This window comes from Akebia trifoliata, chromosome 11 (assembly GCF_017979445.1).
Source record: "Akebia trifoliata isolate Shusen 1 chromosome 11, ASM1797944v1, whole genome shotgun sequence".
Lineage (NCBI taxonomy): Eukaryota > Viridiplantae > Streptophyta > Magnoliopsida > Ranunculales > Lardizabalaceae > Akebia > Akebia trifoliata.
The window spans coordinates 20,101,996-20,114,688 of NC_141385.1; the positions used below are offsets into that span (position 1 = coordinate 20,101,996).

General features: G+C 36.4%; 1 protein-coding gene and 1 pseudogene across 1 annotated transcript; both read left to right on the forward strand.

Annotated features, from left to right (window-relative positions):
* Window positions 1-2,803: 2,803 nt before the first annotated feature.
* LOC147391101 (secreted RxLR effector protein 161-like) lies at window positions 2,804-3,313 on the forward strand. Its single transcript, XM_086458997.1, has 2 exons — window positions 2,804-3,012; window positions 3,100-3,313. Exons 1-2 carry the CDS (start codon window positions 2,804-2,806, stop codon window positions 3,311-3,313), a joined length of 423 nt encoding a protein of 140 aa, XP_086315123.1.
* Window positions 3,314-4,104: 791 nt separating this feature from the next.
* Window positions 4,105-5,030, forward strand: LOC147391102 (3-ketoacyl-CoA synthase 12 pseudogene; annotated as a pseudogene).
* The last annotated feature ends 7,663 nt before the right edge of the window (window positions 5,031-12,693 follow it).

Genomic DNA, 12,693 nt, shown 5'->3' on the forward strand with positions numbered 1-12,693 from the left:
AGGAAGGAGGGTTAATGATGGAACTGGGTGAGAGTGCAATACTGGTTACCCGAGAAAAGGGCAAATTTTAGGCTAATCAGAAAGGAAAAGGTAAAATACCTCCCCAAGCTGATATCAAGAAAAATTTCAAGTGTTTCTTCTATAAAAAGAAGGGACACGTGAAGAAGGAACGCGTTAAATTTAAGAAATGACTTGAGGACAAAGATAATTCAATCTCATTTATATTTTATGAATCTAATATGGTTAATGTAAATATTAACACATGGTGAATTGATTCTTGTTCAACAATCCACATTTCAAATTCCTTGTAGGGTTTGCAAAACCTAAGGAAGTCAGTGAGAAGTGAGCAAAGCATCTTATCCGAAAACAAGATGGGCTCACATGTGGAGGATGTAGGGACATGCTGTTTAACTTTAAGTAGTGGTTTTATTTTATAGTTAGAAAAGACCTTTTATGTTCCAAGTTTTTCTAGAAACTTGATTTTAATTTCAAGACTTGTACCTTTTAGATATTCCTTTCACTTTTTATAAACATCTTTTAGTTTATTTTACAAATCTGATTGTGTTGGGAATGATATTTTGTCTAATGGTCTTTACAAAATAATGCCACTCACAATGCTATGCATGTTAAAACTGATACTAAAAGATGTGTTATTAATGAGGATTCCTCTACATTATGGCACCAGAGATTAGGTCATATCTCCATAGAAAGAATTAAAAGATTAGAAATCATACACACTGATATATGTAGTCCAGACTTGGACTCACATAGTCAGAAATACTTTATCTTCTTCATAGATGATTATTCATGATATATGTATTTCTACATGTTTCATAATAAGAATGAAGCATTAGATGTCTTTAAAATTTTTAAGGCTGAAGTAGAGAAACAATGAGACAAGAAAATTAAGATCATGAGATCAGATAGAGGTAGAGAATATTATGGCAGATACACAAAGGATGGACAAGCACTTGAGCCATTCGCAAAGTTTCTTCAAGAGCATGAGATAATTGCCTAATACATCATGCCTGGTTCACCGGATCAGAATGGTGTGGCAGAAAGAAGAAATCGAACATTATTAGACATGGTGCGGAGTATGCTAAGCAACTCCAATCTTTTTAATTCCTTGTGGGCTGAAACACTTAAGACGGTAGTGTATATATTAAACCGAGTTCCAACCAAGACTGTTCCTAAAATGCCATTTGAATTATGGAAGGGTTGGAAACCGATTTTGCGACATATGCGTGTTTGAGGATATCCGTCTGAAGTAAGAATTTATAATCCACAAGAAAAAAAGTTGGACCCAAGGACCATTAGTAGGTATTTCATTGGATATGCTGAAAGGTCTAAAGGTTACATATTTTTTTGTCCATCTTACAGTACTGGGATTGTGGAATCAAGAAATGCAAAGTTTTTTGAAAATGACTTGATCAGTGGGAGCGATCAAATCAGGACTACAGGTTCTGAGAAGGATCATCCAGAATCTCAACCTTCCACTTCAGGTGATAGATTGGTTATTGTTCACAGCGCCCCTTAAGTACAAACTGGTATAGAACAACCAATCATTGAAGTTCAACAAGCTGTTGACAACATTCCGGCAGATCAGATTGTTCAAGAGTTGCCCGACACTTCTGAACAACGAGTTGAACCTCATACTTATGAGGAAGATAATGATGCGACATTAAGAAGATCTGCTAGAACTAAGAGGTTAGCAATTTCTGATGATTATGTTGTGTATCTGCAAAAATCTGACTACAACATTGGAGCTGAAAATGATCCCGAGTCCTTTTTGCAAGCCATGAGTTGCAAAGAATCAGAATTATGGTACAGTGCCATGGAAGAAGAGATGAATTCTATGAAGAGTAACGGAGTCTGGAACCTTGTTGAGTTACCTAATAGTGCAAAAGCCATTGGTTGTAAATGGGTCTTTAAAACAAAAAAAGACTCATTAGATAATATTGAGAGATACAAGACAAGACTCGTTGTTAAAGGATTAACTCAAAAAGAAGGAATCGATTACACGGAGACCTTTTCTCCTATATCTAAGAAAGATTTCTTGCATGTCATTTTGGCATTAGTAGCCCATTTTGACTTGGAGTTGCAACAAATGGATGTGAAAACAACATTTCTTAATGGAGATCAAGAGTAGGAGGTTTACATGAAACAACATGAAGATTCCCCTCTAGTGATGGTGAGCAATTGGTTTGCAAGCTCAAGAAATCCATATACGATTTAAAACAAGCATCCCGCCAATGGTATTTGAAATTCCATAATGTAATTTCTTCATTTGATTTTGTAGAAAATATTATGGATCAATGTATATAACAGAAGGTCAGTGGGAGTAAAATTTGTTTTCTTATTTTATATGTGGATGATATTTGCTAGCAACCAATGATAAGGGATTACTGCATGAGGTGAAACAATTTCTTTCTAAAAACTTTGATATGAAGGATATGGGTGAGGCGTCTTATATCTTTGGCATTAAGATCCATAGAAACAGATTTCAAGGTATCTTGAGTCTATTGCAGGAAACCTATATCAATAAGGTTTTAGAGAGATTTCGGATGAAGAATTGTTCACCAAGTGTTGCTCCCATTGTGAAGGGTGATATGTTCAATTTGAACCAATGCCTGAAGAATGATCTTGAGAAGGAACAAATGAAAAACATTTCATATACTTTTGCTGTCAGAAGCCTAATGTATACTCAGGTTTGTACAAGACCTGACATTGCATTTGTTGTGGGAATGTTGGGAGGATATCAGAGTAATTCAGGTTCAAACCACTGGAGAGATGCAAAGAAATGATGAGGTACCTTCAAGGAACTAAGAATTACATGCTTATGGATAGACGGATGGAAAATCTAGAAGTAATTGGCTACTCAGATTCGAACTTTGCTGGTTGTGTTAATTTACGCAAATCAACATCAAGTTACATTTTTATGATGGTCGGTGGAGCTGTATCATGGAAAAGTGCCAAGCAGACCTTGACTGTCACTTCCACTATGAAAACCGAGTTTGTTTCTTATTTTGAGGCTACTTCGCATGGCGTATGACTTAAGAGTTTCATATCTAGACTTAGAATTATGGATTCTATCTCCAGGCTATTGAGAATGTATTGCAACAATTCAGTTGTTGTTTTCATGGCTAAGAACAACAAAAGTGGAAGTCAAAGTAAACACATCGACATTAAGTATTTAGCCATAAGGGAACGTGTCAAAGAAAAGAAAGTGGTCATTAAGCACGTTAGCACTGAATTGATGATCGCTGATCTTTTGACTAAAGGCATGCCACCGTTGAAATCAAGGATCATGTAGTAAATATGGGATTTGGTTCCATTATGTAGTTTTTCATTGTATGTACAATGTTATTTAATGAAATTCTTCTAATTGTAATGTTTTCTCATATTTATGTGCACCTTAATTTATTTTGAGAAACTTCATTTGTGTAAGACCAGAATAAACGTAAGGTTTATTCATTAAGAAATGTTATCACATAAAGTATAATATTAAGAAATAAATACATTGTAATACATGGAAGGTAATACTCGTCATTAGAGGACTTATCGCTATGATTCATGTATTTATTACTTAATACTGATTATCGATGGGTTTAAGATAAGACATTTGTACTGTGGACCAAGTGGGAGAATGTTAGCTTCCGATTCTTGCGGCAGATTTAACAAAACCACGAAACCCCTCTTTTTCGAAGTTATTTAGTAGCCCACAATGTCTTCAACCATCACATTTTTTGACGTTAAGAAACGTGACCCAAAATCTATCACGTTGTGGCAACCAATCGAGATGTAGACGAGTGCTTGATGGAAGCCTCGATCAAATCCGGTTATTTATGCTCCATTTGGTCCCCAAAATTCACTCAATCTCTCTTTCATTTTTACACCATCGATTAAAGAGTGAATCAGATTTTGGAAGTGCCAAATTGAGACCGAAAGATTCACAGCACAAGAGTATGAAAATCAATGGCTGGAGGTATGTATTTTATATGAATTTTGGGCATTTTCAGATTATGATTCTCCATAAATTTTGGGCATTTTCAGATAATAATTCTCCTTAAGTTTTATTTCCGCATTTTTTTTTAGAATTAATTTATGATTCACATAATCAACCATTACAAGATGATAGAGGATATCAAGGCCTTCAATCTCTCCGGAATGGGGTGTAGTGCCTGTCTTATCTCTATGAATATAGTCCAAAACATATTTATATCCCATGAAAATGCATTCGCTATAATTGTCAGTTCAGAATCTATCAGCCCAAATTGGTATTCAGGGAACGATAAATCAATGATGCTCCCTAATTGTCTATTTCGATTGGGTGGTTGTTCTATTCTTTTAACGAACAACTCCAGTTTTAGACATCATCAGGCGATGTTCAAATTGAAGTGCCTAATTTGAACGCATTTGGGAGAAAATGATGAAGCCTACCAATATTGCATGCAGAAGGAAGATGACCTGGGAAACCTAGGGTTTCATTTGAGTAGGAGACTTCCAATGTCTGCTACTCCTTCGAGAATTGGTACCCAAGGTATTGCCCTTAAGCGAACTATTTCGTTATATAATAATATCAGCCTTTCGAATTAGTAGTGTAGCAACTACTCTTAACTTCAAGATTGGCATTAATCAAATTATGTCTCCATGCGGGTGGAAAAGCAGTTATCAATGGCGTTGGGAGGAGTTTGGATCTTAATGAGAATGATTTAGAGCCTGCAAGGATGACTCTTCATCGATTTGGTAACACATCTGCTAGTAGTATTTGGAATGTGTTAAGGTACATGGAGGCAAGAAAGAGGCTTAAGAAAGGTGATAGAATTCTTATGATCAACTTTGGAGGAGGCTTTAAGTGTAACAGTTGCTTATGGGAGGTAATTAGGGATTTAGATGGAGGAAGTTCTTGGAAGGACTGCATTATTGCTGATGGTTACCCTCCAAAAAACCTAATCAACCCTTTCAAGGAGAAATATGGATGGATCAATAAGGAGGACCCATCCCTATTCAAAGTTGATCAAGAAAAATAATATGATTTTAATTTTTAAAATAATAATATGTTTTTGTCTTGGTTTTTTTACTTCTCTACTTAATGAGACAAACTTAACTTACCTCCGTTGATTTGGAAAATTTAGTCAGCAAGACTTCCAATAAATCCGTTCATCTGTGGCAGTGGTAGAATTAGGCGGATTTGTGTCTACCTTCCAAGTAGATCGAAATTAAATGAAAAGCAGGTAAGGAAAGGTTATCAAACCTTTCTACTAAGTACACCTTTAAGTAAAAGTGTGATGCTAAAATGCACGTTATCTTTGGCCAACGCGCTGGATGCCTTTTTCTCTCTCTTGGCCATAGTGAAAAAAAGTAAATTTTCTGATTTGATAATCTTATAACATTTAAAAGCATGATCTGATGCAATGGAGTTGAAGAGGACAAAATTATATGAAATTTAAAAAATAATAATTTTTCACCGTTGAATTTTATTTTTAAATTTTGATGCACGGTGGTCGTCCATTTTCAACACTTGGATCAAGCTCAAAAAATTATATATATATATATATATATATATAATATATATATATATATATATATATATATATATTATATATATATATATATATATTAATATAACTATTTTCATGAAATCTAAAAGGTTGTGTTCTTAAATTGTCAATGTGATAATCAATGTAGGCCCAATGACCATTTTTAAAATTTGAAATTAAAAAAAATAAATATGTGGGTAGCGGACAAGAGAGAGAAGCTCTCTCTATTATTGATGTCATTGCACCACATGTCAAACATTTGTTGGACTATGAGCCAACACCTCATAGGGCGTCTGGGGCATTGGCCAAAAACGACACCAATTTAGCATTTCTCTAAGTAAAATTTCTCAACTAATTTTTGGAAGAGTCCTGATAATCTAACTCTCTTTTTATGTACGCTCCCTCCATAAAAGCATACAAATTCATAAAGATCTATCCTTGTGTATCCCTAAGCAAAGGATTTACGATTCTATGAAGAGAACATATAAAGAGCATACAGAAAAGGGAGTTCGATTATCACAACTCTTTTGGGAAATCATTCGCCTTTACCATCATATGCAAACTAATGGATATTCACTCCCGTTGAATGTAAAATACAAAATCAAAGGAACTAATTTAAACCAAAATAATGCAAATAAATCACACGAGAACAACGAGATTTTTCTGTGGAAAAACTTCAATATGAAGGGAGAAGATCTTTCTAGAAAAATCTAGAGGACATGCATGAGAACAATGGGATTTTTACTTGGAAAACCCTCCATGATAAAAAGAGAAACCAACGGACGTAGCCCAATAAGTAAAGATAGGGAGACCCCAAAACAGTATTTCCTTGAGGACGAGGGCTTGTTATGATCCTTGGGCAAATTAGATTTGTCTAATGACATTTTTTTTGAGGCCTCAACAGCCCCAAGGGTTAAAATGAATTCCTCCTAATTGTTCAAGACTTCTCCTTTTCTAAGGGGGCAGATGAGATGAGAAAATGGGTTTTTTGATAGTTCGAAAATGACCATTATCTCCGATTGATTGTTGTTAGGGTTGGGCATAGTCCCCCCCCCCAAGCTTGGTAGGATGATGACTGATACCCAGTCGATGCCAATAGGAAAGGGTGATTATTTTTCTTTATTCATTGTGATTTCTACTTTTGCAAGCTCTCGGGTTGTCTCTGATAGATCCTCATTAGAATCCCTATTGTATAGGACATCAATGCCTTCCATGAAAGAGAGTTGAGACTCAACAACTAAGTCTTCTTGAATGTGTTGGGACTTGAAACTTACAGTTCTCGGCTTACTAGCTGGCTTTGTTGGCTGTTGTTCTGATAAACTGTCAAGTCTGGCTTGAAAATTTGGAAAGCTAACGCTGCTGTGAGGAATCTTGCCCAGATTTCAAACGTTTGGTTCACGATTTTGCTTTCTTGCTAGTTGAAGTTCTTTTCTTTCGTCGTTCATATCAGATATGTCCCTATTTGTGGGTCTAAACCCCAAACCAAAATAAGGAGTGTGTTTTTTTACTTCAACTGGAGTGGCTTTCCCTTTTCCTTCTGGTCCTAACCCTTATCTAAGTCTATAACCAGTTTTTTTCAAGACTCACTCGACCATTAGATTTACTTTTGATAGTTATGTTTTTTACTTTCTCTTTCCCCTTCTCGACATGATTCACAGTAGCAAATTGATAGGAATGGTATAATACTTTGTCCTTGGTCATCTCTATATCAATAAACGACACGTCTGGAGCTCTCCCAGCTAGGATAAGATTTCTCACTAAGATCAATATCATCCTATGCCCTATGATAAACTTGACTCTTTGGTGCAAAGAAGAAGGTACTATCTCAGCAATGTGGATTCATGGCCTGTCCAGCAGCAAGTTGAATGTCATTGGTATTTCCATGACCTCGAACGTACAAGGTCCTATGGTGATTGGTAGATCTACCTCTCCCAAGGAGTCTCTTCTTGAACATCAAAATTTCAGACAACTTTATTGTTGGGTTTGACATGCGACCAGTCAGCATTGAGTTTTCGAAAGGTTTCGAGAGAACATATATTGAGAGTTGAGCCATTATCAATCAGTACTTTGGCTACCATCATGCCCTTGTACATGACCATGATATTCAAAGGTTCGATGTGTCCTCATCCCTCTGGTACAAACTCACTCTCTATGAAGATAATGGGATTGGGAGCCATGATCTGACCTATTGTCTGTTCCAACTATGCTGGTGAGGTAGTTGTAGGTACATGTGACTTTCCCAGGACTCTCAGTAGTACCTCTTGATATTCCTCTAATTTTTTTAGAAGACCTAGAATACTGATCTGAGCCGACTGCTTGTTCAGTTGGTCCACGATATTATGCTCACTCTTGTAAATGAGCTTACTGAAGTTTGCAGCCTCCCTATCTGATACTTTCACTGTTTCTCTTTTCTTGCCATCTTTATTCAGTTTGCTTTTTCCCTTTTCCTTTCTTTTATCCTCATCCATTGTTCCTTCTGTTGTTTCTTTTGTCTCTTCCCTAATGCTTATCCCTTTTACTGCCATTCTTTGGCATCTCCCTGCTTTTGTCATATGGCCAATGTCAGCCAACATCGCCCTTTTCATTGGATCGACCCCTGCTGACGTGGTGATGGCTTTGGTGAACATATGATCATTGGGAAAGGATCAGGTTTTACGTTGAGGATAAGGGGTGGTGGTTGTGTTTTGGTTGTTATGGTGATAGGAAGACCTACTTGAGGGGTTGATGGAGTATAAGGGATGATAAGTAGTAGTCATGAGGATGGAGTGCAAAGAGGGGGTCAAGTTGTATTCTAAGGACTTGGCGATGTATAGGGTATAATGAGAGGTGGTCTGGTAGTAGTATTTTGATGAGTGGGATGGATGGTGAAGTCAGCCATTCTAAGTGGCAAACGTGAATCTTGAGATAAGTGTGTCATGTACTGGTTGATAGTGTTAACCGTTGACGTCTCTGGTTCCCTTGCCAAATGAATCCTAATTTTTGACCCTATGAGAGCTATCAAAATTGATGGATTAAAATCGAGCTCCCCGAGAATGACATTCACTCTGTGCCTACTTCGCCTTTCATTGTGAGTAGGTAGGGGGTTTTGGTTGATGTTCTGCTGTTGAGTGGAGTTTGCTGGTCCATCCAATATGAGTGTCTTCTTGTCTATCAAATTTTAGACCTGGTGTTTGATCTATCAACACTGATTTGTAGAGTGCCTTGGAACACCCATATGGAATTCATAAAACAAGCTAGGATTGTACCTTGGTCCTTTCTCGACTTCAGGATTTAGTGGCCTTTTAATGAGATACTCTCCTTTAAGTAAGATTGAGAGTAATTCTGATAATACCATTAACAACCTGGTAAACACCCTATTAAACCTGTTAGGCAAAGCTTGCTGACCCTGCCTGTACTTTGGTGCCTATTATGCAATTGGTGGAAGGTTTGCTCGAAATGGGTTCTGAGGTGAGGGGGTCCAGACTGGTGAAGGCTTTGGTACCCAAGAGGTCGACGGAGCCTGAGGTCTCAGTGCTCTGGTGTGGAGATGAAGAGGGGTTGGATTGGTTGTATATTGTTAACTTATGTTTTTTTCTCTCTTCTTTGCCTCAGGCACTAGCTTTCTCTGAGAGGGGATCCCTACTACTGTAGACACCCCATTTTTGCATTCGCCTGATTAATCAACTCGTCAACCCAATCGCAACGGTTCCAAATGATGGATGATTATTTCAACGCTTCATTTTATTACCAGATATGTTTCAGAAATCCGGATGACGTATCTCGAACTGACAAAATTGTAGAAACCACGCTACGCTAGGAAAATATAACCCCAAAAGCTTAGAAATCATCATTTTTTAGACAAAAAGAAGCTTTACGATAAAAATCACTAAAAAATAATCAAATTACCAAAATACCCCTAATATCAAAACAACCCTAGAGCCTACGCTACGCTTAGGAAAACTCATTCAAACACATAAAACAACAAATCAAAACCAAATAAATCATTTTGCCAATTTTCACAGAATTCAACAAAATTATGAAAATATCCCTCATAAAGTTTACGACCATTTCACACAAAAAACTTCATAAATGAACAAAATCAACATTCCCATTGAATTCCTTATGAAAAACCGATTCCAAAACATCCTAAAACATCAAAAACTGACTTGAAACACAAAAAGTCCTCTCCGAGGGCAAAACGATAATTTCACAATTTTTATAATTAAAAATTTTGAAATTAATAAATAAAACATTAAATAATTAAAGTGAAATATTAATGAAATTAATTTAAAATTTTGAACAAAAGAAATCGATTAATCAGGCTCTCAGGCAAAATTGTTGAGGGTTGCCAAGATATTTCTTCAGGGACCCCTCCATTTGGGGATCCAAAGAATTAAAGATATAATAGAGGGGGTTCTCCAAAAAATTAAAGTCAACCAAGCAAGACTAAAATCAAGGTATTAAAGTCAATCAAGTAAGACTAAAGTCAAAGTTAAAGTCAATTAAGCAAGACTAAAGTCAAGATATTAAAGTCAATCAATTAAGACTAAAGTCAAAATCTTAAAATCAATCAAATAAGATCAAAAGTCAAAACCCTAATAGAGTTCTAATTAAATAATAACTCTATTTAATAGAATTCTAATTGAAATATAACTCTACCCAAAACAATTCTAATTAAAATACAACTCTACCTAAAATAATTCTACTTAAAATATAACTCTAACTAAAAGAATTCTAATAAAATACTAATTATATCTAAATCAACCCTTAAAAAAATCTATAAATAGGGGTCCTCACACCCTATTTTCGTATAAAATCATAAACTCCAAGAGAAGTAGGTCAAAAAAGCCTCCAAAACCTCCCATAAACCCTAGTTTTGAAGCCCCCAACTCCTTACCTAACACCCATACTTCGATTTTAGCTTGAAAAACACCTAAAAGCCCTTCAAAAACACCCCAAAATCCATAACAAATTCGAAGAATCCAGATCTAAGAAATAAATACCTTACCTCGGAGATTAAAAATCAGATCCGGAGACAGAACGGAGAAATGAGTACGGTACAAGGAGCAGTTTTATAAGATCTGAGAAAATAAAATCTTTGCGTATCAAAGGTAAAATTTCTGTTATTTTTTATTTAGGTTTTGTTATTAGCAATGTAGTCTTATTTGGAATAAGTAGAGACCGGCATTGGCCGGGCAAGGTTGGTGCCTAACACCTTCCAACCCCGTAATGTGATCCCCAAAATCAGTTTTTCTTTTGTAGATTAGTCGTTTTTATCCGTTTCGAGTCTATATTCTGTTCCTAGACCGTAATAACTAAGTTACGACTCCCAAACCTCAAGGGTCAAAAGCGGATCCGCGTACCTCGCGGATCGAGGGTGCTTTCAAGGGCGACTCCACTGGGGACCTTCGAGGATCAAACTTGAAAAACCCCAAGTAAGGGGAGCATTGCTAGAATAACCTAGACTGTTTTTAGTTATTAGTTTACCGTTTTTATTTTATTTTTATCATCTTTTTCGGTTCAATCATTGATCGTATGTTTGGATTATGAATATTTCGCTCTTACATGTTCGTATTATTTTGTTTATTTTATTTTATTATTATGGATCGCTCGAGGGTTATTTAGAATGACCCTAAGTAATTAAAGAGATCATGAGGTTAATTGTGGAGGGAATGATGATTAATGAATGTTGAAGTTTTCTTTTATTTTTACTTTGGGATTCTATTTTTAAGCATCGTTGTTAAAAAAAAAAAAAAAAAAAAATTTGTGTGATGCATCCTTCAACAAAATTTTTATATTTGTTTTTAAGATTAATAATGAATGTTGAAGTTTTAGTTTTTTTTTTTTCTTTAGGATTCTATTTTTATATATGTTTGATTTGTTAATTATCAATGCTTTTTTTATTTGTCCTTTTTATATGTATAGTTTATTTTTTTTAAGCAGGTTATGCTGTCCGTTGACAGCAAATAAAATTAGAATTTTTTTTTTAAGGGTACTGTAAGCGTGAACAACACTTACCCTTTGTTTTAAATCGATTATAGGGTGGGGTGCCCCTAGTAGAAACCCGTTTTTAATTAAGAATGATTTAATGTAGGGGTGCAACTCGGTCCGGGTTGGTTCGGGTTAGAGCAAAATCAGAACCGAACCGACCGAGATCGGTTCCACTAAATAAGAACCAGAACCGAACCGAAGTGTTCTAAAACCGAACCAATCCAAACCGATCTTAATTAGGTTTGGTTCGGTTCGGTTCGGTTCCATGAGATTTACGCTTTTGTCGTAAATCGTAGCCGCAGAGAGAGAGAGAGAGAAAGGGGGAGGAACCTGTCACAGCCGGTGGTCACAGCCGCAGATCGCGCCTCAGGTCACCGATCAAGACGCATCCGCAGAGAGAGAGAAAGAGCGATGGCAGGAGTTGGCAGCAGGTCGGAGAGAGAGAGAAAGAGAGACGAGCGGTTGGCACTGGTGGCGGATCGCAGAGAGGAGAGAGAGAGAGAGCGCAGAGACGAGAGAGAGAGATGAGAGAGACGAGAGAGAGACGGAGTAGCCGCTGGCGGTGGATCGCGGAGACGAGAGAGAGATAAGAGAAACGAGAGAAAGCAGCCGCTGGCGGCGGATCGCAGAAACGAAAGAAAGCGCAGAGACGAGAGATAGAGCGCAGAGAGTGAGAGAGATGAGAGAGACGAGGTTTTATTCTAAAAAAAAATGAAAAAACTAATATATATATATATATATATATATATATATATATATATATAATATTTTATTTTAAATTAATTAATTCGGTTTTCAGTTTAGTTCGGTTTTTTATATTACTTGAACCGAGAACCGAATCGAATTCATCGGTTTTTTATTTTTTAAATCCGAAACCGAACCAAATTCAATCTAAACCGAACCAAACCAATCCAAATCTCACGGTTTGGTTCGGTTCTCGGTTTGAACCGAATTAAGTTGCACCCCTAATTTAATGTAGTGATTGGTGTGCCGATAGTAGAATAACGTTTTTTCTATTTCCTATCTCCTTCTTAAAAGAGAAAGATGAAACAACAAAGAGGAGAAAACGTTCTCTCTCTCTCTCTCTCTCTATACTCTTTTCAATTTCCTACTTCGAATGTGATTTCGATTTCGACTATCAAATTGTGGATCAAAGAACCGAACTACCAACTCTCTATTTCGT

Coding starts and splice junctions, on each gene's coding strand:
- LOC147391101 (XM_086458997.1), top strand. CDS start 2,804: ATGAGGTACCTTCAAGGAACTAAGAATTACATGCTTATGGATAGACGG. Junction 3,013..3,099: donor ACTTCCACTATGAAAACCGA/GTTTGTTTCTTA, acceptor TTCTATCTCCAG/GCTATTGAGAATGTATTGCA.